Below are 24,997 nucleotides of genomic sequence, written 5' to 3'. Positions count from 1 at the left end.
CAAAAAGACGTGTAGAAGGATGATCTAATACAAAGTGTCAGCATGAGCAAACAATTTCTACAGCAATATTTACCATTGCATTATTATTATTATGAGCTTGTTGAGTCATTTCAGAAGGGAAATAAGGACACTGAACTGGATTAAGAAGTGAAGGTTGAATGTACGCTGGACTGTTGTGACCATAGGACAGTGGAGTTTAAGATTCTGAGAAGGCTGAGAGACTGAGCAAAAGAAACAGCAGAATCACATCCCTGGCCTTCTGAAGAGCAAATTTTGGCTTGTTCAGGTGCCTGCTTGGGAGGATCCCAAGGAAAACTGCCCTGGAGGGTAAAGGGGCACAGGAAAACTGTTTGCTCTTCAATGTCAGGCTCCTCAGAGCAGAATGCATTCAAATTTGCAGTAGGTCAAGCAAGTACAAAAGGCGGCCAGTGTGGATGGACAGGGATCTCCTGGCAGCTCTAACACAAAAAGGACCTACACGGAAGGTAGAAGCAGGAACAGGCTACTTCAGAGCAACACAGAGACATTGTCTGCCCAAATAGGAATGGACTCAGGAAAAGCCAGTGCTCAGCTGGAGCTGAAACTTGCAAGTGAGGTGAAGGGCAGGAAGAATTGTTTCTCAAAGTACATTGGCAGCAAAAGGAAGACTAAGAAGAATGTGGGCTCATTGCTCAGTGGGGACGGGAACCTAGTGACAAGGAATATGGAAATGGCTGATTTACCCAATGCCTTTTGGCATCAGTTTTCCATAGTAAGCTTTGCCCTCAGGCCTCTTAGGTCCCTGAGCTTTCTAGCTGAGTTTGTGAAACAGTAGCCATGGTTGAAGGAGATAAGGATAACTTAAATCAGTTAGACCTGCAGAAGTCAATGGCACCAGATTGGATTCATCCTACAGTGTTGAAGGAGCTGCCTCATGTCACTGCAAGGCTGTGCTCTACCATCTTCAAAAGGTCAACTGAGGGAGATTCCTGATGACTGGAAATAGGGTAGTGGCCCTAACCATTCCCTTGTTCTCTCCTGTGGAAATCACAGCTGGACCTTCCACTCTGGCACATGTCTCACTTCTCTTTAGCAATCTAGTGTAGTTTCATCTCTAGGTTAACACACCTGAAAGCTAGCTTGGTAAACTTGATTGTTATGTCCTCTTATCACATGATTACAAAGGGTCTTTGTAGTACTCTCAGCTGTAGGTTTAGTACACTCCCTTTTTCCCCCCTTATCCTCACTTCAGGTCGACTGTATAGCTTTTAGGATCCCTCCTGGAGTGGAGCATCTCTACAACTACCTGAAAGGAGGTTGTAGAGAGGTGGGTGTTGGTCTCTTCTCCCAAGTAACAAGCAATAGGACAAGAGGAAATGGCCAGAAGTTGTGCCAGGGCAGGTTTAGATGGGATATTAGGAAAAATTTCTTCACTGAAAGGATTGTCAGACATTGGAACAGGCTGCCCAGGGAAGTAGTTGAGTCCCCATCCCTGGAGGTATTTAAAAGATGAGTGGATGTGGTGCTTAGGAAAATGCTTTAGTGGTGGACTTGGCAGTGCTAGGTTTACAGTTGGACCTGATGATCTTAAAGGTCTTTTCCAGCTAAACGATTCTGTGATTCTATCCTGGTCCCACATTAGACAACAAGATTGTTCCATGGATCACTCAAGGGTGCTCCAGGGATGGAGGTTCTGTCACGTCACCAGTCCTCTCTTCTTTTCTGTGCCCCATTCTCCAGCTTCAACCCAGCAATCCTTACACGATCATGGTCTCCTACAAATCCATAGAACCTTCTACACAGAACAGGCATGCTGAACACGATGCTATGGAAGGACAAATGTGGCAAGTGGGGAGGCAGACCTCCCATACTGTTTTCTGCATTAGAAAGAAATTCACATTTCTTTGTAGATCCTTGTAGAGGATCTTAAAAGTCTTTTAAAAAATGTCAGGCACCTGGAACCAGGCAGAGACCTGGGGGAGCAGGATGGATGCAGAAAAGAGGAGATTCTGTCTGCGGGAATATCTGACATCACCTCAAGGAGGATGTTGGGTGGAGAAGAATCCTTAGAAGTTTCTAGAACTGCCCCAGAAAGTGCTGCTGAGCATCAAGCCACCTAACCTGCAAGTGACACTCAGAATTAGCATAGTCCTTTGGCTCTCAAATGCAGAAAAGTGTCCTGTGTGCCCCACATGGTAGGCTAACAAGGCCCCCCAGAGGGCCTGTAGGGTAGGTACTGTGCCAGAAATTATGAAAGTTCTGTGCACTGTAGGTGCAGCCAGACTTCCCTAAAAGGGGCTAGCTGTGGGCAGTATGGATGTGAACACTCCTGGTCTGTTGGCTGAGGTGAATCACTTAGATCACATCATAGACAAAGATTAGTCTTTCACTGTGGAAAGAGTGCTGAAAGACTGGTTTCAGGGCCAATTACATGACAGGAGTGCAAAGGGACAGAAACTCTGCTCCAGAAAGTGTGGGACTGCTCAGAATGGTAGTAACCATGCTCCTTGAGGATCCCTAGCTGAATAAAGTTCCCCAATACATCAAGGACCTGATTGTGGACACCATTCCAGAGTGGGGATGCTGCTGTCCAGGTGCAGGTCCCTCTTTCTGTTTTTAGATGGATGGTGGTTTCATGTGTGGGTAACAAGCCATAGTCAAGGTACTGAGTTGCTGGGTGAAGGAGTCATGGGATGAGGTGAGCGGACTATGCACCAGAGAATCTGGACAGGATTGCAAGAAGAGACAGAGCAGAGGCAATAGCCAAAGTCCCTTGTGGCAATGAAGGATGTACAACTCGGGGGGCACACTTTATTGAGTGGTAAGGAAGACTCCCAGGATGGGGGAGGCTGGATGCTTATGGCCTTTGACAAAAGGAGAAAGGCACTCTTTGTAAGGCACTCATTTTCTTTTGCCAGAGAATAGGTAGGATAGTTAAGGAAGGGGATAAATAACAAAAAAACCCTACTTCATGTGCAGCTGTATTTGGGTTCTTACACCATGCAACAGAAAGGGTTTCATGAGGACTGAGAACACTATGATTTGTGAGGGTGCAATGCCTTTTGGGCTATTATTGGAAGACTTTGTGGGTGGAGCCATAGTTCCACACTCTGCACGTACCCTGTCTATAGAATATGTACTACAGTAAGAAAACCATCCTCCCTGAAATCCTGATTTCCCCTCAAAAGGAATTATTTGCCTGATTCAAGCCCATAAGATGTTGGGTGAGCAACTAGCAGACAGGACATGCTCAAAGATTAGGAAAAGGGGTTACATCAGGCTGGCAGCCAGTCACCAGCAGGGTTTCCCAGGGCTCAGTTTTAGGGCCAGTGCTCTTTATTGTTCTTATAAATGATTTGGACGCAGGAATTGAATGAACGTTAAGTAAGTTTGCTGATGATACTAAACTAGGAGGAGCTGTGGACTCCCTCGAGGGTAGAGAGTCCTTACAGACAGATCTGGGTAGACTAGAGAGCTGGGCAATCACCAACTGTGTGAAATTTAACAAGAGCAAGAGCCGGATTCTGCATCTGGGATGGGATAATCCTGGTTATACACACAAATTGGGGGATGAGAGGCTGGAAAGCAGACCTACAGCAAGAGATCTGGGGGTTTGGGTTGATGGCAAGTTGAAAATAAGTCAGCAGTGTTCCCTGGCAGCCAAAAGGGCCAGCTGTGACCTGGGGTGCTTCAAGCACAGCATAGCTAGCCGGTCGAGGGAGATGATTGTCCCACTCTACACTGCACTGGTGCAGCCCCACCTTGAGTACTGTGTGCAGTTTTGCGCACCTCAACATAAGGACATCAAACTATTAGAGCGTGTCCAGAGGAGGGCGACCAAGATGGTGAAAGGCCTCGAGGGCAAGACTTACTTGGTTTGTTCAACTTAGAGAAGAGAAGGCTGTCCTCATCACACACAGTCTACAACTTCTTCAACAGGGGCAGTGGAGGGGGAGGTGCTGATCTCCTCTTTCTGGTGACTGGTGATAGTACACAAGGAAATGGAGTGAAGCTGTGTCAGGGATGTTCAGATTGAACATTAGCAAAAGGTTCTTCACTGAGAGGGTGGTTGATCACTGGAACAGGCTCCCCAGGGAAGTGCTCACAGCACCAAGCCTGTCAGAGTTCAAGGAGCATCTGGAGGATGCTCTTAGTCATATGGTTTAGTGTTAGGTAGTCCTGCGAGGAGCAGGGAGTTCGACTCAATGGTCTTTATGGGTCCCCTCCAACTTGAGATATTCTATTATTCTATGATTCCACCTTAGAATCAAACTGAGAAGTAGATAACAGAGAGAGTACTAAGGGCAAGGTAAAAATGCTTAAGGCATGGTTTATTTCTTCCCAAAGTAGACAATAAAAATGGGTTAGCTGAATTGATCACTAGAAACACCCATTGATTATGCAGGTATCCTTAGGTGATTAATTCTGATGCTGTAGATGTCTATAACTGGATAGACAAATCCTGTCACTACTGCCTACACTGTAAGGCTATGTCCACATTGCCTTTGATTTTTACTTGATAGTTGACTTCTGACTTCAGAGGCCTACCTATGCTGTATGAAAAGGCAAAGCTTGTCTACAAGCTAGGGCATTCAATGACTTGCACATTCTCCCTTTGTGGAGAAGCAATTGACTCATTCAAGAGCAGAATTGTATGAAAGTCAAACATCAGGCAGTGTCAACAGTCAGAGATTCAAGTATAAGCTGAAATGAACTAACATGCTTGCTACCTGATTTTTTCTATCTGCATCTGGACCAGAAGTTCAGTAATGATTCTATAAATGCTTCACACCTGCCAGTTAATTTCTGTAGAGATGCAAAATTTTAGCAGGCGAACTTCATAGCACAACCGTGTTAATTCCTTTACACAGTATTGTTCTCCTCTAAAATATTCCACATAGGTTTTAGTGTCACCCTAAGGCTTTTTGATAATTAGGAGAAAGTTTGCTTAATATATATTATGTTGCTATGTAATGTACACTATGGAGTTGTTCCTAAGAAATTTGTATTAACAAACAAAACAAAAATAAACCTTGCACTTACTTACCTCAAAATATTTTTTTTTTTTAAATTTTCCACACCAAAATATGTATTTACTGATCATCTTCCACATCGAGCCTTTGATCTCCTTGTTACGCAAGGTATAGATCATAGGATTAGTCAAGGGGAAGATGACCATGTGGAAAACAGCAACAACTTTTTCCATTGGGACAGCTTGGAAGGGTAAACCATAGATATACATAGCTGGGCCACACATGACAAAAACCACAATGATGTGGGAAACATAGGTGGAGGCTACTTTGTTCTTTGCCTTGGAGGACTGTGTCCAGAGCTTCAGCAACAGGACAGTGTAGGAAATCAGGAGAAGTGTAAAACACATAACAATAACAACTCCATTGTTGAGGAACATCAAAAGCTCTGTTATGTAAGTGTTGGCACAGGTCAACTTGACCAGCTGATGGACATCACAGAAGCAGTTGTCCAGGATGTTAGGACCACATAAGGGGCGGTGGATGCTGAGAGCAAACAGAATGATGCCATGGATGAAGCCCCCACCCCATGTAGCTCCAACCAGGACACAGCATACCCCCCTGTTCACAAGCCTGGTGTAGTGAAGAAGTTTGCAAATGGCTACATAACAGTCATATTCCATGACCATGAGCAGGAAAGCTTCAGTTGCTCCCAGGAAGTGGAGGAAGAAAAGCTGGGCCATGCAGGCACTGTAGGAGATGGTCTTACGGTGTGAGAAAAAGTCAGCCAACATTCTGGGTGGGGTCACAGAACAGTAGCAGATGTCCAAGAATGCCAAATTGGCCAGGAAAAAATACATGGGTGAGCCCAGCTTGGAATCCCCCCAAATTGTGAGAATGATAAGGATGTTTCCTGGCAGAATGATCATATAGAAGAGCAGGAAGAAGAAGAAAAGAATCATCTGGACTTCCTGGTTTTGGGACAATCCCAAGAGAACAAACTCTGTAACTACTGTATAGTTCTTGTGCTCCATTTTCCACCCCGCAGAACCCTGAAAAACAGACAGTAATCATGGAAAAAACCAAACAGTAGTGCAAATCTACAGAACTGTTTGAAGAACGTGGAGCATATTTAGATTGCCTAAAATGCATGCCCTTTTCCTATTTCCTAGTTTTAGGGAACTCTGGTAATTTAGGTTGCTACTAACTTGGGCATTTTACTGGAAATGTAAACTGGAAATGTCCACATTTTGTCAGATGTTCTTTATTTTCTCTGCACCCGGAGAACTGGCATTTATATGGAATATAAGTCAAAAAGTACCAGTCCGTTCTTCCATGGGTAGGTTAATTTTTGTGGTTTATGGCATAATGGCTTTATCTGAACTAGTCATGTCTACTCTCTTTCCAGTTGACAAAAGCAGGTAATTCCAGGGTAGACAGATTTAATTCTAGGGTAGACAGGTAAACAAAGCTAGATGAAGTGCACTCTAAAACTACACAATTAACCTAAATCACATCCACTGATTATAAAAGGAAACTAAGTACAGAACACTCACATCTGAAGGAAGGTTTATGAATCCCTTGGGTGAATTCATCTGACAGCTGCAAAGTTGTTTGCAATTAAACAATTTAAAATCCCTTTATACTTAATTATGTCAGTATAGCCAGCTCAGGGAATGGCTAATGCCATCCTACATTTTTTCTAACATGTATCAGATCAAGTATTTTCCAAAATATGTCATTTTTCCCAATTGTCTTTCAAGGGAGCTGAGTATGTCTAGATCACATTCAACAAAAAAATTGGTCAGATTTCTTTTAAAAGTCTTTCCATTTATCTAAGTTCTTTCATTCCTCTCACTTCTTTTTCTTCTTTTGGGTCAGGAGAAAGTTATATGAGTTTTGCCTCCATTTTTTTTAACACTTTTCTTCCATTTTGCTACAAAGATGGTAAGCCTGTCTGCAGGAAGGCATCTGCACATTACTGTGTTAGTAACTTCACCAGTAAAGTTGAGGTAGAGAATAAAGGGTACTGAAAATGCTTTAGTGGGAGAAAATGCTCAGACCTGTAAGGATTATTTAGTTTTAGAACAGTTTTAGTTTAGTTCCTTTATTGAGACCAGTGAGAAATTCAATCAATATTGACAGTGGAAACTAAATAAAACAAAAACAACTGAGAGGAGGAGAAAGTGGCAAAAAGTAGTAAAATTCAGAATAAAGAAAAAAAAAGGAAAGGAAACTAAGAAAAGAATAAAAACAAGTAAGAGAAAAAAAAATACTCCTTACCTCACTTTTTGATGTTTTTGTCAAAAGTCAAAATTTCATGTCATGCCTTGAAATTAAAAGATTTCTTGACATTCTTTGTTTTTTCCATCTCTTTCTTTCTTTCATGGACAGCTGAAGGCCTCATTGTGCTGGATGTGTGTATAAATTGACCGATATTTAATTTCTCAGCTGACTGTGAATCCTTATCCATCTGGAGCTGAGTTTCTCCTTGCCTCACTTTAAATTCCCTCTAAGTGGTTTGGTCAGCTCCAGTCTCTTCCCATCTCATCACATGACAGAAAGATTCTTTCAGGAATATACCACTCCACTCTGCTGTCGTGTATTGCATTGTATCTGACACATCACACTCTCCCCTCACCTCTACTTGGTTATAGAGACGTCTGTGGATGCACTTGACTTCCATGGCTTTGCATCTACAACTCTCCCAGTATCTACAGCTCAGTATCTACTATTCTCTGAGTTGTTCAGCCCTAATCAGCAAAGAATCACAGAATCACAGAATCACAGAATCACCAAGGTTGGAAAAGACCTGTAAGATCATCAAGTCCAACCTTAAAAAAAAAAAAAAAAACAAAAAAACCCACACCACAAAAAACAAACCACAACACACCAAAAACCAACCCACCCAACACCACACTGCACCATGCCCATCAAGCCACATCCCACAATGCAGCCTATTCCAATGTTTCACTACTCTCTCAGTAAAGAACTTTTTCCTAATATCCAGCCTGAACCTCCCCTGTCGCAACTTGAGGCCATTTCCTCTAGTCCTGTCACTAGTCACCTGGGAGAAGAGACCAACACCCACCTCTCTGCAACCCCCTTTCAGGTAGTTGTAGAGAGCGATAAGGTCTCCCCTCAGCCTCCTCTTCTCCAGGCTAAACAACCCCAGCTCCCTCAGCCGCTCCTCATAAGACTTGTGCTCCAGACCCCTCACCAGCTTCGTCGCCCTTCTCTGGACACGCTCCAGCACCTCGATGTCTTTCTTGTAGTGAGGGGCCCAAAACTGAACACAGTATTCAAGGTGCAGCCTCACCAGAGCCGAGTACAGAGGCATGATCACCTCCCTGCTCCTGCTGGCCACACCATTTCTGATACAAGCCAGGATGCCGTTGGCCTTCTTGGCCACCTGGGCACACTGCTGGCTCATATTCAGCCGGCTGTCAATCAACACCTCCAGGTCCTTTTCTGCGGGGGAGCTTTCCAGCCACTCGTCCCCAAGCCTGTAGTGTTGCCTGGGGTTGTTGTGGCCAAAGTGTAGAACGCAGCACTTGGCCTTATTGAACCTCACACAATTGGCCTCAGCCCATCGATCCAGCCTGTCCAGATCCCTCTGCAGAACCTTCCTACCCTCAAGCAGATCAACACTCCCTCCCAACTTGGTGTCGTCTGCAAACTTACTGAGGGAGCACTCTATCCCCTCATCCAGATCATCAGTAAAGACATTAAACAAGACCGGTCCCAAAACTGAGCCCTGGGGCACTCCGCTTGTGACCGGCCGCCAGCTGGATTTCACCCCATTCACCACAACTCTCTGGGCTCGGCCATCCAGCCAGTTTTTTACCCAGCGAAGAGTGTACCTGTCTAAACCACGAGCCGCCAGTTTCTCCAGGAGAATACTGTGGGGAACAGTGTCAAAGGCTTTGCTGAAGTCCAGGTAGACAACATCAACAGCCTTCCCCTCATCCACTAGGCGGGTCACCTGGTCATAGAAGGAGATCAGGTTGGTCAAGCAGGACCTGCCTTTCATGAACCCGTGCTGGCTGGGCCTGATCCCTTGGTTATCCTGCACGTGTCCCGTGAGCGCCCTCAAGATGAGCCTCTCCATAACCTTCCCCGGCACCGAGGTCAGGCTGACAGGCCTGTAGTTCCCCGGATCCTCCTTCCGACCCTTCTTGTAGATGGGCGCCACGTTGGCAAGCCTCCAGTCGTCCGGGACCTCCCCCGTTGACCAGGACTGTTGATAAATGATGAAGAGCGGCTTGGCAAGCTCCTCCGCCAGCTCCCTCAGCACCCTTGGGTGGATGCCATCAGGCGCCATAGACTTATGAGTGTCCAGGTGGCATAGCAGGTCGTTAACTGCTTCCTCCTGGATCATGGGGAGCCTATTTTGCTCTCCATCCCTGTCATCCAGCTCAGGGAGACGGATGCCCTGGGGATACCTTGTGTGGCTGTTAAAGACTGAGGCAAAGAAGGCATTAAGTACCTCAGCCTTTTCCTCATCCTTCGTTGACAATGTTCCCCGCCGCATCCAGTAGAGGATGGAGATCCTCCTTGGCTCTCTTTTTGTTGTTAATGTATTTATAGAAGCTTTTTTTGTTGTCCCTCACGACCGTGGCCAGGTTGAGCTCTAGCTGGGCTTTCGCCTTCCTAATTCCCTCTCTGCATGACCTAACGAGGTCATGCAAAGAACCGATCCAGGTTACTCCCTCTCTGCTGTTACCTGCCACACCACTTTAGACAGAAAAACTGGGAAATATTTACCACCTACCTACTTCCCTGATGTTATCAGTCTGCCTATAGAATCATAGAATCAATTAGGTTGGAAAAGACCTTTAAGATCATCAAGTCCAACCATAAACACTGCCAAGTCCACCACTAAAGCATGTCCCTAAGCACCACGTTTTTTAAATACCTCCAGGGGTGGGGACTCAGCCACCTTTCTGGGCAGCCTGTTCCAGTGTCTGACAACCCTTTCAGTGAAGAAATTTTTCCTCGTATCCCATCTAAACCTGCCCTGGCACAACTTCTGGCCATTTCCTCTTGTCCTATTGCTTGTTACTTGGGAGAAGAGACCGACACCCACCTCTCTACAACCTCCTTTCTGGTAACTGTAGAGTGAGAAAGTGTCCCCTCAGGCTCCCCTTCTCCAGGCTAAACAACCCCAGCTCCCTTAGCCGCTCCTCGTAAGACTTGTTCTCTAGACCCTTCACCAGCTTCCTCTCCGCTCTTCAGCTTTGTTTGCCTTTTTTTTTTGTCTTCACTACTGCAAACAAGTTTACCAGAGAAGCTACATAATGCACTTCTTCATTTGTCTCTTTTTAGTCCTTTAAATTCTTTAGTTCAGAAAGCAACAGCTTACAGGAGGCCCAAGAACCACAATCTATGAGTGATTCTACAGTCAAGCTATCTTTTCATGAGTTATTTGTGGGGGTGTTCATACTGCATAATTTACAATGCTGCTGATATAGATATCTACATCTGATATAGATATCTACATCTGAATAAGTCAACATAGTGACCTGAGGGACAGAGTGTAAGGAAAAAGATACAGTTCCTCTTAGCAAGCGCAGGGATGGAACCCAGGTCCTAAACACAGATATTGAGTGTGATTTTACATGCTCCAGAATAACGTGCCTGCCCTCCAGTGTCTGGTCTAGAACGATGGGTCCCGTGTCTCACCAGCCAATCTGGTGGAGATGTCTGAGATAGCATCCAGTGCCATCAGAGTGGTTCAGACTATGGTGGACTATTTGAATTCTGCTCTACATGTCTAGCTCAGACTTTTAATTGCCTTTTTATCTTCGGACAGATGAACCATACCTATAATTTCTGAATTTATCCCCTGGTTATTTCTGACTGATAGGGAATTCCTGAGCCTAAATGGTTGTGTAACTACTACAAAAACAAATTTCATCTGCTGCTAGGAAGATGATGATTAAACCCTTGCTGGATCCGCTAACATCTTCATCAGAGGGTGGCATACCATTCTTTAGGGCAATACTAATATCCACTTGTGGATCTAACTGAAGTGAAGTTCTGGGCTTTTAACCACTACTACCTACACAATTTGGTCATGGGCATCAAAGAATATGTGCTAATACAAGAAATTTCATTGTTAGTCTCATTAATGTTTTGGCAGTCTAATCAAAATGTAACAATCACTCATTACTAGTCCAATCACAGTAATACTAACAGTCACCCAATTTCTGTTTAAGATCTTTACTGATAAACTCCATAGAAACGAGTATCTGTCCCTTTTCCCTGAAGTTAAGTTCTCACCCATCTTGTTATCATAGGTCAAGGTCAAGAGTCCTTCATCCTCAGGGAAAGTGAGCAGTTAAACATCTCAAGTCCTTGTACCAGGATGAGTACAGTATTGCCTGTGGCACTTCTCTTTCTCATTGATTCTGAGTTCTCTCAAGGCTATTCTTACTGACATTGGTTTTATCAGAGCCCTCCCTCAATCATGTGTGAATGCAAGACCTAACTCCCCTAATCCCTACATCTCTCATCCCGTCTTCCCAAATCCTTCCCAAGTACCAGCAGTTCTTCAGCTACCCAACTCCTAGCTTCACTCCACACCGGGATTCAGTATTTCTGAAGCTTATTGCAATCCCAGCTTCAAAATCCTACAAATATCTGCTAACAGCTTCAATATGCATCTCCCTTTCAGCAGCACTGTTGGTAGTCCAGCATTCTGACCTGGGGCCTTGCTCTTCTGGCCATGAGTCCTCTCCCACACACCCATGGATTTAGTACTGCTGTGCATGCACCAGAGGTTCGGCTCTTTTAAATGCCAGACCCAGTCATAGCGATTTGTCTCCCTGCCTGATTGTCAGCACTAGCACCAGAGACTGCAACCAGACTGCCTGTGACCATAGCTGCTTCACTCACCACCTGATGACAGAGGGCGAACATTGTGTGCTAGAGGATAGAGAAGATTTTGTCTCTTTGCATCCTCTAGTTAATGCTTTCTTCATCTCTTCAGAGTGTGCAGGTTGTTTCTGGTTCCAAGGATGAAGGCTACATAATTGTGGCAGCAGCTGTGGTTATGGAGTGCTAACTCAGATGCCCAAGGGTCTTAATAAAAGCTCTAAGGTGTTTTACTTTATTTGTAATTATTTATGAGTATTTATTAATTATTTATTTTAACATATATTATTCCTGGACTAGGTGACCTCTAGAGGTACCTTACAATCTACTTTTTTATGATCTCATGATTAATTCTGCATTTAAATGACTAGTAATCTCTGCTTCTGGGAAACAAATGAACCCACAACCTCTGACTTCCCATATTCTGTAGACATTCTCATCTGGGAATGCCCAGGAGGAAAGCCATCATCTAGAATTCTCCAGATCACTTAATTTTCTGTATTTTATGAGTATTCAGGATGAGTTCTCCATAGTCCACTGACAAAGTTACATACTTTCAGGAAGCATAAACTAAATAAATTCAACAACTTCCCCTCCCCACCCCTCTCTCCCTGTTTCTCTCTTTCCTTCTTTCTCTCTTTCCCCAAAATGTTTCTTTTAATTTGTGTTGGCAGTGTATCAAGGGGTCAGATGAATCAGGACTGGGAGGTGCTTATTTCTTTTCACTGCCTACAAAGAATGGGTAGCTGAGACTTAAAGATATAGCATCTACACCACTACAGTTAAGCAAAATCCATTCCATTGTGTATTTATACATTATTATTTAATGTGTAGTATACATTATATAATATATATACATGTATATTACTTCAAACCCTTTGTAATGTTAACAAAAATTAAACTCAACACAGACTTTTAAAAGGTCAATGTTAGAAGCTAAATTAAAGAAGCAGCATAATCCAACAATGCTAAAGATCCATTTTGTGCTTCTATAGTGAAGCATCAAATACTGCACCAAACACTGTCAAATGATTAATTTAGTTGTTTTCTAGGATTTCTGAGGCTTCCTTTAAGACAGAGGGCAATTCAGTACAACTTGCCCTGTCTGCATGATTAACCAAAATGCAACCTTTATCCAGGATGAGAAGTGACAGGTGCCAGGACACCACCTGGCAGTGGAAAACCCACCCCACCCCACAGTCACATGTCCCACCTGACGTGGAAGTCCTGTCTCTCTTCTAGTCACATGGCTGGGTAACCCTGCTGCTCCTTGCCTCTGGGGCTGCTGGTTTTGATGCTGTTATACCCCATATGATTTTAAAATAATGCCCTGTGATTGGTTGCTTATTTTCTTAGGGCCAGGATATACATATATACACGTGTGCATGCACATGCACACACATATACATTTACATCTGTGCTCAAATATGTTTACATATGTATATTTAAACCTAAATATATACATCCATAAAAGTGTATGAATAATGTAATTGTTTAGAAAAGATAAGGAATTGAAGTTTAAATGTGAATACTAAGAAAACGCGTGTACAGGGCTTTCAGGGCACTGCATTCCCCTACTGAGCAAGAGACTGTGCCCCCAGAAGATCACGACATGGATCTTTCCAAGGAAGGGCCACTTCCGGCACTCCATAGCCCTGATGGGGATTTTGAAACTCTAGTTTTATCCCTTCCTTCAAATGCAGCAGGGAAGATAGAGCAGGAGGAGCACAGCCTGTGGCTTCCATGGAAATGTGTGGCAGATGGAGTGGCAGATGCAGAGGTCTGGGGTTAGGAGATACATAGAAGAGCACAGATTTGTTAATTTAGACCAGGTACCATTACATAAAACTTTTGTTTGGGGTGTAGATGTATTTTTTTACCATATACACCAGCTGTTTGGACATGGTGATTGTTCTCAGATTATTCTTGAAGCTGTCAGCATGCACAACTCCTTATATTGTCCCACTGTTAATGTAAGCGATACGAATATAGGGAAACTTTTACAATGGGCCATTTATCTCCTAAAAAGTCATTCACCTGTGTTCTGACCAGGCTTTCCTCATGGCTGACATTATTGTAATTATGGTGAAGGCTATGATGGCTACTTCATAGCTTCCTAATGAAAGAATGGACAAGCTATTAATCACCCAAGGTGGAAAGTGCACATGTATACAAGTTCCCAGCCTGAATATATGTTTCATAGATGCTTTAAATTTTTTTCCCATGTAACTAAGCAGCTTTCCCCAAGCACTGGGATTTGTGGGTTGCAAACATTATTCCATTTTTTTTCAACACTGCTGAAAATCAAAATTATGTAGAACCTTATACAAAACCAGAATTTTACATGGTGAATGGCATGGTGCTTGAGGATAATTTTTTGCTATGACATGCAATAAATTAGAGGAAGATTTTTGTCTTTTACTATTGCCAAAATTTTGAGGGAGCCTTGCATATCATACAGGAGGAGCAGGGAGCTGGACTCGACGAACCTTATGGGTCCCTTCCAACCTGAGATATTCTATGATTCTATGAATGAGATTATGGTGATGACTTGTCTCACATTCTACGAGAAACAGGGTGACGCAAATGTGAAGGTGTGTAACTTAGATCCCTTTCAGCATAGGGTGCTAGTCTCTATTTGTATGACCACACAGCAGTTGGTGTTTCTTAAATGTAACAGTGTAGCACAACTTCCCTCAAATCATCATCACTAGAGGAAAAAGAGATCTTTGACACCCTTTTCTCAGTGGATTACGTATAAATCTGAAAAGGAAAATATTCAACTCCCCATGAGTTATAAGACAGTGACTGTCAAATGGACAAATGCTACCATAAAAAAAGAAGAAAGAACCCTCTGACTGAGGCAAACTTTGGGTATTTTTATTACATGACACAGCAAAAGATAGACCACATGACAACAGCAGGATTTAATATTAGGTCTGTATGGGAGCATGAGGAGGTCACTGTGAAAAAAGTCAGATGGGGAGTTCACGGAGTTCTTAGTGAGGAACTGTAGATGCTTCTGCTACCCAAATGTGCTCTTTTTGTCAGCAGGCTCTATATTATTTATTTATATTACCGACATCCTTCAGTGAAAAGGTACATTACTATGATTTTACTAGTCGCTATCCCTTCATCTACAAAAAAATCCAATAACCTCTTGGACACCCCAAATCTTTGAGAATTTTGACAGCCTGATGGCCTATTTTGGCATGGCCAAAATAAAAGTGTACTTCTCTCAAGCAGTCTTTCCCCCCATCCTTTCCACAGTGGTAAACACCAATCTACTGTTTCCCTTTTGCTGCACTTTTGCTGAAACCTGCCAGGCCCTCCACACCTGCAAGGGTGGAGGAAGAGCCCTCGTGGGCACCTGATGTTCCCTAGACTAGAATAACCCTCCTTGTCGTCCCCATGTACATATTGCTGTGAAGTTTGCTTTTTGTCCTGGCCTTCCATTTGGGAGGGTAGTGATGCTTGTATCTTGCAGCACAGCACAAAGACCAAGGGTTGCCTCAGTTATACTGCATGGTCCTCCTGCTGGTCTGAGGCCTTGGTCAGGGAGACTCTTGACCAGATTCAGGACCTTGTATGAGGTGGGGGTCTCTTGATTACGCTCAGAGGGTTGATCCCCTGCCCTGTAGACATGTTCAGTCTTCTTCATGTAATTCCACCCTGTTCAGTGCTCACCCACCCCTTTTAAGCCCTATCCCCACAAACACATTAGGACTTGTTCAGTAGACCAGTAAAGCAGTGGTCCCCAACCTGTTTCTTTTTTTATTCACATTTAAACTGTAACTATTTATTTCATTATCTCTTATTAAACAAGTGTATTATATATACATATACATACTTACACATAGTTTTTGTGTCTATATAGAGTAGGGGAGTACTTAAAATCTGAAATACTTTGGTGGCACAGGAAACTTTACCACCTGTAGAAGAAAAACAACGTGATGATAACAATGAGTTATTATGAGAAAGATGGACAAAAAAGAAGCTTAAATCAGCTAGTCAGATATCCCATTACAATCAAGGTTGGATGCCAAGCCTTGCTATCTATTTATAAAAAATGCACATTTTCCTTATTAATGTAAATTGTTACTGGTGTATTATTACTGACCCATATTGTAATGTCAAAACTAGTACTAATATTTAAAAGGAATCACGGGAATAGGATCTCATTGTACTTGGTGCTGGTTGTGCACACACAGGTTTAAAGTTTGCCCAGAACTGTTTAAGGTTTAGATACATGAGAGCAGACAAACTTTCTACTCCAACGGAAGGGCACATGGAGGTGATCTTGACAGAACCATAACCTGTGTCAGCATTTCAGGAGCTCAGCAGCCCAGATCAAGAAAGGCATTTGGAATTGGTGGAATAAGAATTCTTAAATACGTTTTTGGTCTGGACCAGACACCTACCTCTCTCACAAATACTTAAAATCCTACTACTTTCAACTGGATCCCAGAAGAGTAGTCAGAACCTCAGTGGAGAGAGATGTGCACCTCCACACTATGATTCAACTCTTCTGTATTACAGGGTAGAAAGAATTGCCCTTTTCTACCAACTTTTCTGCATTGACTATACATGGACTCAAAGAAATTAGAGACAAAAGAACAATCAGAAAAAGATGGGTGCAGTCATTGAAAAGTTGTCTAGCAGGAAACCTGAGAAAAGTGTTAATATGCTTTCTTACCCCAAGACCATATCATTTAGATCAGTACAAATTATTGTCAGAAAAAGAAAACTAACTAGTTATTAAATATAATTTCTCACACACTTCTGAAAATAATGAACAGAAAGAAATGTTAAAATGTATTCTTTTTGTTAAAATGCATTCTTCCATAAAAATGCATTCACAGTAAGTGAAACATATTTTAGATATGGTCTTCAGTAATGTAAGGAAATTGACTTCCTTGCCTTTTATATTTTTTCTTCTTTTTTTTTTAGCTTTTGTTAAGCCTCCCTTTAAACGAAAACATGATACTGTAACATATCACAAATACAGTACATTTATTTACTTTAGATAGCATGCTGTGCTTGGTTTTGTGTTTGTGCACATACACAGATGCACATACATACATGCATATATATGCGTTAATATTTAAAGGAGGGGGAAGAGCCAACAAAATGCCTTTGCAACTTCTATTTCTTCTTTATTGTAGTCCATAGCATGAGTTTGGCTCTGTTACAGCTTATTATGAACTCTGAATGAAGCTAACGGTTTAAATTAATTTCTGATAGGCACCTAAGGAACCAGATATGAGCACTGTCTCAGTTCATGAGAGGCCTGAGAGTATCTGTGGGACAGCAGCACGTGATGAAAAATACCCACCTTTTCAATATCTGTACCATGGTGGTTCTGTGGAGGGCTACCTAAGGGTAAAGCCCATATTGCATTCTGTGACATATTCACCAAAATCTCTCTGTTTTCCTCATGTAATCTCATATGCTATATGCTGGGGTTTGGATCAACTTTACATGTATGAAGGCAATGTCCTCTATAGAGTCCCATGCCTTTCTCTTCGACGCACAGGAAAAAATATATAAAATTAATACTAGATTGAAATCAGGTTAGGCATGTTAGAATCTATAATTCATGTACTGGGACTGGGGAGATGAATCCAGCCACAAACTGCTGTCTTGGTCTATTTTGGCTACAGCCTGTGAAGCTGTAGTCCACCAAATGGCATAATTTAACCAGAACTCCCCTTCTTCATAGAGGAGACAGGATGGCATAATTGTGATAGCCTCTAGCAAAATCAACGTCTATATTTCTTAGATACCAAAAATCAGTGCTCCCTCCTAGAGGTGAAATTCTGATTTACACTAGCTGAAGACCTGTCTCACTGTCTACCACACCAGTTCCTGCTTGTGCAAGCTCTTCCTTTGGAGTATCTTTCATCCACATGTGGCATATGGAAACAGAGAGCAGAAGGGGTGAATTCAGGGAACACAGTATGTCACTGGTAGTGTTTGATGGAAGGGCCCTACAGCACTTATAGAAAAGGTTTACTCTAGATGGATGAATGATTTTGGATGTCTCTTCTTTGAGTACAATCTGAAACATCTTTAAAAGAGGCATGAATTTAAAAGCGTTAACCATTTGAATTGCAATGTCCCTTAAAGTGATTCAGGCTAATCACACTAGTGTTATTGTATGAGAGCAGTTAAGCTTTTTTGTAAAGAAAGGCTTCTTTCAGACTTGCCTTTTCAAGGAATAAAACAAGAAAAAATTAATTCTCCAACTCTTTTCACAGAGGTAAAAGTAGATCAGATCCCAGAAGCAAAGTCAGTAGAAGCTTAAATGAAGTTTCCTTAATTCTGGTTCTCCAGTGTTTCAATTATGAAGAAAAAAGGGTTCCAATGATAACACAGGCAAGTTAAGTTCCCTGGAGGGGTCTAAACAAACACATCATTGCCAAATGTAATTAACCACTTTGCCATTAACAAGTTGTTGTAAAGTTTCTGAAGTCAGGCAATGAATTTATCCTGAGATTACTTACATTGCCTTTCTCTTTAACAAGCAAACTAAAAAAAATGAACATGCTACTGAAAAATCTCATCCCCCTTTTACTGCCTTTACTGTCGGTTAACTAGGTCAGCTGAAACTTGTACTGTTTCCTAACAGAGACAACCTCAAAGATCAGCATAATCACATTGGTAGTGAAGATTTCTTTTGCTTGACCTCAATATGGAAACTATAATTTGAATTTTGCAGGATTAGGCCCAGGCTATTAACCAAGACAAAGTACCTGTTCCATTCGGAATAAGCTTTAAAACCCTTCCTTCACATGGTGGTTTGGAGGAAATTTTCTTCAATGTGTAGAAATTTCACTGATACGTAGGGAGGTGCATGTATGCGACCTTGGGATATATGCAATTAACGGAGCACTCTACAAGGTGAAATCTTCTGGAAAGGGAAGGTGATATTAATTTTAAACATCTGATTTCATTCATTCATACTCATTCTCACGAAGGTTTCACTCATTTTTGCCTCTACACACCTATAACTATTAAGAAGCTTGTGTCCAAATGGTCTGGTCATTACCACTGATATGCAACCCAGAGGTGTGCAAAATCCCTCAGTTTCACTGTCCTTCTACTTCTTATGTAGGCATTTTATGGGTTTAGTCCTGTTCTTCATCTTGTTTTTATCTTTTTTGCTTCAGTTTCTTTTTTTGCTTCATGCTCTATGGTTGTTTGAATGAAATCACATGCAATGTAACATAGTAATTAAAACACAATATTCTTTTAAGCTTTTTTCTACAGTTTCTCCTGAGGCTTTCAAACACACATTTCCGTTCATACTTCATTCACATAAAATTAATATTTCTGTTACAAAATTCTGTAAGGCAAATTTCTCATTCCTGGGTCTCTTTGTATTGGTACCAAAAAGAAGGTTTGTTTTGTTTGTTTGCTTTTTATTAACCAATGTTAATAAAATGTTGACCTTTTTAATGTCCTATTTTTTTTTCAAATTGGAGGAACATTTTAATTCATTGAGGGGTAAAACATTTGTTGGGATAACTGTTCCCTAGAGGGAAGACAAATGTAATACATTTTATTCTAAAATATCATAGCTTTTGAAACTCACATTATTGTATTGTGAAAGTCAAAGCTATCTTTTGTTCCCTAAACTCTGAGGTTTATAATAGGATGGGAAGCCAGAACTGAAGTTCCATTTGGGGGTCAAAGATTTCACTAAGTTAAGGCTAAAAATAGGGTAAGACCAGGACAAGGGATAAAATAAGACTGGGGTAGTATGAAAGTGAAGATTAAGTTTAGAGTTACAACAGGATAATGACTAGGAACAGATTTAAGATGTAATTTAAGGTTAGAGTTCTATTTGGAGTTATTGCTCAAGTGAGTGATAGGGTTCGGACTCTATTTACTTAGTGTTTGTATAGGGGTCAGGTTACATCTCTAATGGGTGCTAAAAGTGCCTAAAGTAACTGGTTTACCCTTGGACATCTGTACTAGACAAGTCTAAACTACACAAGTCTGCCTTTCATCACAGCAATCCCAGTCTGTAGGTTGATTCATCACGCTAGACTTTGGATGACCAGACTCTACCTGTTTTTCAGTAATGTGACCTTAGTTCCTTAGCTTCTGAGAGCTAACACCTGTAAGTCCTACCTGGCAACTGCCCCACCCTAGTCAATATATTTCTTTGGAAGGAGCAGTTGGTTTACTACTTTGTCTTAGCAGATTGTATAAAATATAGATAAGAAATTAAGATTATATTGTATAATTATAATTATAATTGTATAGATACAATTAAGATTGTATAAGATATAGATAAGGAATTTCTTCAAACTTTGTATTTTCTTTTTTCTTTTAAAATAATTACTCTTAGAATACAGCCAGCATTGTATTAGATGCCAGCAAGTGGGGAGACTGGGATCCAGGGGTCAATTACTGGGCAGACTGTCTTGAGCTGAGCTGCTGGAGGATTCACCTTGTACATATGTATATACATATATATATATATATTCTCACTAGTGGACTTTTACATCCTGTCCAGACGGAAAGGGGAGTAGGGTGAGGCTGTTGACATTTTCTGTGTTCATGTGAGTGCTCTGTGTGCTGGCTATGTATATATGTGTATATATATGGTGTATATGTGTGCTCTGTGTGTGTGCGCGTGTGCCTACTGGGAATACATTTTCAGCCTTGCTACTGGTTGGACCTGGGGACATGGAGCTGCATCAACCTCACCTCGCTTGGGCTGTCAGATCCAGCATGATGTATTTACCTCTAACATGAAGATCTGTCCTAAGGAGTTATTTTTTTCCCTCTAAACAAATATGGCAGTGCAGCTCATGCTCACTGCTCTGTATTCATGTTACATCCAGTTAAGCTAGATCTTCCTCTGAGCCCTATATAGCATAATAATTATTGTTATATGCTCAAATTTGGTTTGTTTTCTGTTTTGATTTTTTTTTTTGTCTCAAAGTGCATGAACCACAACCCAGAAATATGTTTCAGACATGATGTTGAATACAAATGTGCCATTGTCCAAGACATATTGCAAGGGCTTATAGGAGTGTTTGAGAGTGCAGCAAAAGCTGGGATAGTTTTGCAAGATTGTTTCTGGGGAAAAGAATCAAAGCTTGTGTGGTGTCAACTGAAAAAGGAATGAACTTTCCTCAGAAATGCACCAGGCTTCAGAGCATCCCACCTGAGAAGGGACTTGAACCATGAAGCATGAGTAATCCCAGGGAAGAGGCATTGGAGGCAAATCACACAGGTAGTTCAGTTGGCAAATTGTAGATATTGCCTAAGATGACAAATGTTAAAACACCTCAAGGCAGTGAGGTAAATCCAATATTTGCTGTCCTGTGTACTGGATAAAGAATAGCTCATCTCCTAGACCAGGTCTAGAGAAATTTGAGCTCCAGCCCTCTTACTCCTTCTCTGATAAATGAATGTTATTCCCCTTTTTGAAATTATATCAGCAGCTGTGGTGATTCATCTGACCTGTGTTGGACAACTGTCAAGAGGTAAATTGTCCTTGCAGATAACTATCTTCTCCCATTCAGTACAGATAGGGTCTGGACAATGTGGGTAGACTTCGTCAACTAAATTTCAGGCAGCTCTGTTTAAGTAAGTGAGATGAATCCTATCTCTCTGCATTCAAATGTGCTACCTTGCAGATCTCATCGCCTGAAAAAAAAAATAAATCCGTGAACAACCTTTCTTGCTTGCTTGCTTGTGTACTTGCTCACGTGCTTACCCTCTGCACTCCTAATTAAAGTTATGTGGCATGCACCCGCTTCCCTGTTGCCTTAAACCAGCCAATCACATATTCAATTCTGACGTTTTTACTAAGCAAGACAGCTACCTGTTGCGCCTCTGCAGCCTTTGGCAAGTCCTCAGGTGGGATTATTTTGTCTGAGGAGAAAACAATTCTTACTGAGCTTGATTTCTTATTACTCTGGGGTAAACACCCAAAAGACATTTAAAATATCGTTCTGTGAAAATGTTTTTTGCTTTGTGTGAAAGCAGCCTAGGCAGCTAGCTAAGGTGAGGCTTGTACATTGCAAATATCAAAATATTGACAGGCAAATTGCATCACTGAAGACAGGGGTAAAAACCCAAATGCCAGCATATTTATACTGAGTATGGAGACTGAAGAAACAGTTCTGATTTTCCAAAAAGAACAAGTAACACTGAGTACAGACAGCTTGCAGCTTCCACAATATTTATAAAATCCTTGAAGATAAACTATTGTTGATTTTAGTGTCTAATATATTACATAAAAATGAAGTGTTATCTGCAACACAATCAATCTTTTTAGCAATCAGCAGGATATTTGAGCCTCCCAAAAATTATGCAAGGAATAGCAAACGTCTCTTGGCTCTTTTGTATCAGAAGAATCCATACCTCACATCATCTTTGCTGATTTCAAAGCTAGCTTTCCCAAGAGAATGTTTCGTATCACAGCTCTTCATCAGCCATATCACAGGCCAGGAACCAGACCACTTTCAGAGAAGAAGAAACTCCAGAATATGCTAGGTATGTCATTTCAGCCTTCCTACTGACATAAATGCAAGGATCAAAATAGTTCCCTAGCCCTTCTGAGGTCTTTTTGGTGTGATTAAAAAGGCAGCTACGTTACAAGATGAGGAATAAATCGAGTATGTCTGCAGTTGCATGGAGAATCATTAGAATGAATGAATAAATGAGGAGAAGGAGGGAAGGAAGGAAGGAAGGAAGGAAGGAAGGAAGGAAGGAAGGAAGGAAGGAAGATACAGGACATCTCTATGGAAATTCCAGTAGAATCCATTCCATAGACTGAATATTTGCTGGAACATGGACAACTGAGACAGTGTAGTTTATTTTAGGGAGAGCATTATCATGATCTAGTCTTTGCTTGACTTTATTGACAAATCCCCAGAATGGGATTCAGCTGACTAAACACAAATGTGTAATGCCATACGAGATTTTGTGGTGATACCTGTGAACTGTCTCCAGCTGCTGCTCCAGAAAAGCATGATACAAAGTTTTTCCATGGATGCTGTGTCACATCTGTCAGCTCTGTGACTATAGATGAATTATGCATGGACATGTAAAATGGTACTGGGCACCTACATTTAGTCAAATTATGCTCACCTGTTTTGACTACAATGGAAGATTAGAATCATAGCTTACATGAAGACACCTAGAGTGTCTTTACATATCTTTTATGTACATATCTTACCAGATTAGTAAATGTAGGTGTAGAAATTCTGAATTTAATCCTCCTGTTTAGAGTCAGATGAGATTAATCTTATGGTTGACTGTTTTCAAGTACATACTGGAAAACTGTGCAAAGAGGATTTCTACAGGCACAAACTGTTATGCAAGAAAAGGAGCTGAAGGAATTCGATGGCCTATCATATTTGATGAATAGCAATAGAAGATCAAGTAGTCTCTTCTGAATAAAAATGTCAATGAATAATAACTAGTTGACCTAGTGTTATCTCTGTTGATTGCATGCTACAGGGTACCAATGGAGCAGGAGAACTCTACCACCACTGTGAAAAAATTTTTCCTTGTTGGTTTTACTGAAAGTGCCATGCTGCAGTATATTCTCTTTACAACCTTCCTCGTAATCTACTCAATGACTTGGCTTGGAAATGTCACCATCATCACCACAGTAATCACAGATCAACAGCTCCACAAGCCTTTGTACTTTTTGTTGGGAAATTTAGCCTTCATAGACCTCAGTGAATCCTCAGTGATTCTGCCCAAGATGCTATGGGACCTCTTGTCTGAGGTTAAGACCATTAGTTTTTCGGGGTGCATTACACAGATGTTTTTCTTCCATTTCACAGGAGGTGCTGTGGCCATCCTCCTCATAGTGATGGCTCTGGATCGGTATGTGGCTCTCCATAAACCTTTGCAGTATCTAAGCATTATTAATTACAACGTTCTCCTCGGGCTGGTAATAGGAGCATGGGTAGGGGGGTTTGTTCATTCTATTGTGCAGGTAGCACTGGTCATTCAGTTGCCATTCTGTGGACCAAATTTTCTAGACAATTTCTACTGTGATGTCCCACAGGTAATCAAACTGGCCTGTACAGACATCTATGTGGTTGAGCTACTCATGGTGTCCAATAGTGGCCTGCTTACAGTCCTCATCTTCATTGCCCTGATTGTGTCATATGCTGTCATCCTGGTCAAAATCAGGACACATATCACAAAGGGGAAGCACAAAGCCTTTTCCACTTGTGCAGCTCAGGTTGCAGGGGTGATCATCCATTTTGTACCCTGCATCTTCATCTATGCACGTCCGTTCCAAAAGCTTGTGGTGGACAAAGCCATGTCATCTCTTTATACAGTCATCACTCCAATGCTTAATCCCATGATCTACACACTGAGGAACACGGAGATGAAGAATGCCATCAACAGATTACTCAACAACATCTTTTTCAGAATGAGAAATTCACAGCTGTCCTTCCTTTCTTAGATGGTTGTTTCCTTTTACAGAGAAATGTAAAAACAAAGCAGATACTGTCAACTTCATAATTGACTTTTGCTTTTGACAAAGAAGGAAATTTAAATAACAATAATTAGCATGTGACTAAAATGACAATGCTGTCTCTCAACGTCATAACTGCCTGGCAACCAAAGTTTTTGCTCACTATTAAAACAGTGAATGTGCATTATAAAGAAATTCAACAGCAATAGCAACAACAAAAAGGCCTCCTTTTTTTTAATTACGGTAGCTCACACTACTAAGGGTTCAGTTAATTTCTAAGTTTCTGATTTCTAATATATGCTAGGGAATTTATATATGGATGTTTCTGGTTTTCATGTTTTCATGTGGAATATTCATGATTGGGTTAAAAAATGCAGAACATGCAACTCCACAATATACATGAAAATATTTTTGATTGTTTCTTAAAGATGAATATAAGTACATATTCTATTTAAAATTTTCCTCACTTACTTTCTTATAAGAAAATTTGTTTGTTCAGATAAATGCATTGCAATGAAATACTGAACATTTATCATTATCAATATAAAAAAGTATTCCAGGAAATCAAGCAGCAGTGAATAGAGAACAAGTCCATTGCACAAGAATAGAGGTCTTATTCATTTAATTTCCAGGTAATTAATTTCTTATTTTATACAAACATAGCCCAAGGTAGGAGATTCAAAGGTTCATCACTGACTTA

General features: G+C 41.4%; 2 protein-coding genes across 2 annotated transcripts; one reads left to right on the top strand and one right to left on the bottom strand.

The window, feature by feature from the left end:
• Nucleotides 1–1,680: 1,680 nt before the first annotated feature.
• On the bottom strand, nt 1,681–5,983 carry LOC132319434 (olfactory receptor 4N5-like). The gene is made up of 2 exons (XM_059830228.1): nt 5,061–5,983; nt 1,681–1,804 (listed from the first exon to the last, which is right to left on the bottom strand). The coding sequence occupies exons 1-2, from the start codon at nt 5,981–5,983 to the stop codon at nt 1,681–1,683; spliced, it is 1,047 nt and encodes a 348-aa protein (XP_059686211.1).
• Nucleotides 5,984–23,325: 17,342 nt separating this feature from the next.
• On the top strand, nt 23,326–24,285 carry LOC104251736 (olfactory receptor 4D1). Its single transcript, XM_009810692.1, has one exon. The coding sequence runs from the start codon at nt 23,326–23,328 to the stop codon at nt 24,283–24,285; it is 960 nt and encodes a 319-aa protein (XP_009808994.1).
• Nucleotides 24,286–24,997: the final 712 nt, after the last annotated feature.

This window comes from Gavia stellata, chromosome 28, assembly GCF_030936135.1.
Source record: "Gavia stellata isolate bGavSte3 chromosome 28, bGavSte3.hap2, whole genome shotgun sequence".
Lineage (NCBI taxonomy): Eukaryota > Metazoa > Chordata > Aves > Gaviiformes > Gaviidae > Gavia > Gavia stellata.
The sequence above is the reverse complement of the archived record's forward strand: the minus strand, read 5'-3'. Positions and strand labels throughout refer to the sequence as shown.

What these genes read in the sequence shown, in the direction of transcription:
- LOC132319434 (XM_059830228.1), bottom strand. Translation starts at nt 5,983, where the DNA reads ATGGAGCACAAGAACTATACAGTAGTTACAGAGTTTGTTCTCTTGGGA. An exon ending in ATCAGTAAATACATATTTTG is followed by an intron (nt 1,805 to 5,060) that starts GTGTGGAAAATT and finishes GTCCTTCCATAG; the next exon opens with CATCGTGTTCAGCATGCCTG.
- LOC104251736 (XM_009810692.1), top strand. Translation starts at nt 23,326, where the DNA reads ATGGAGCAGGAGAACTCTACCACCACTGTGAAAAAATTTTTCCTTGTT.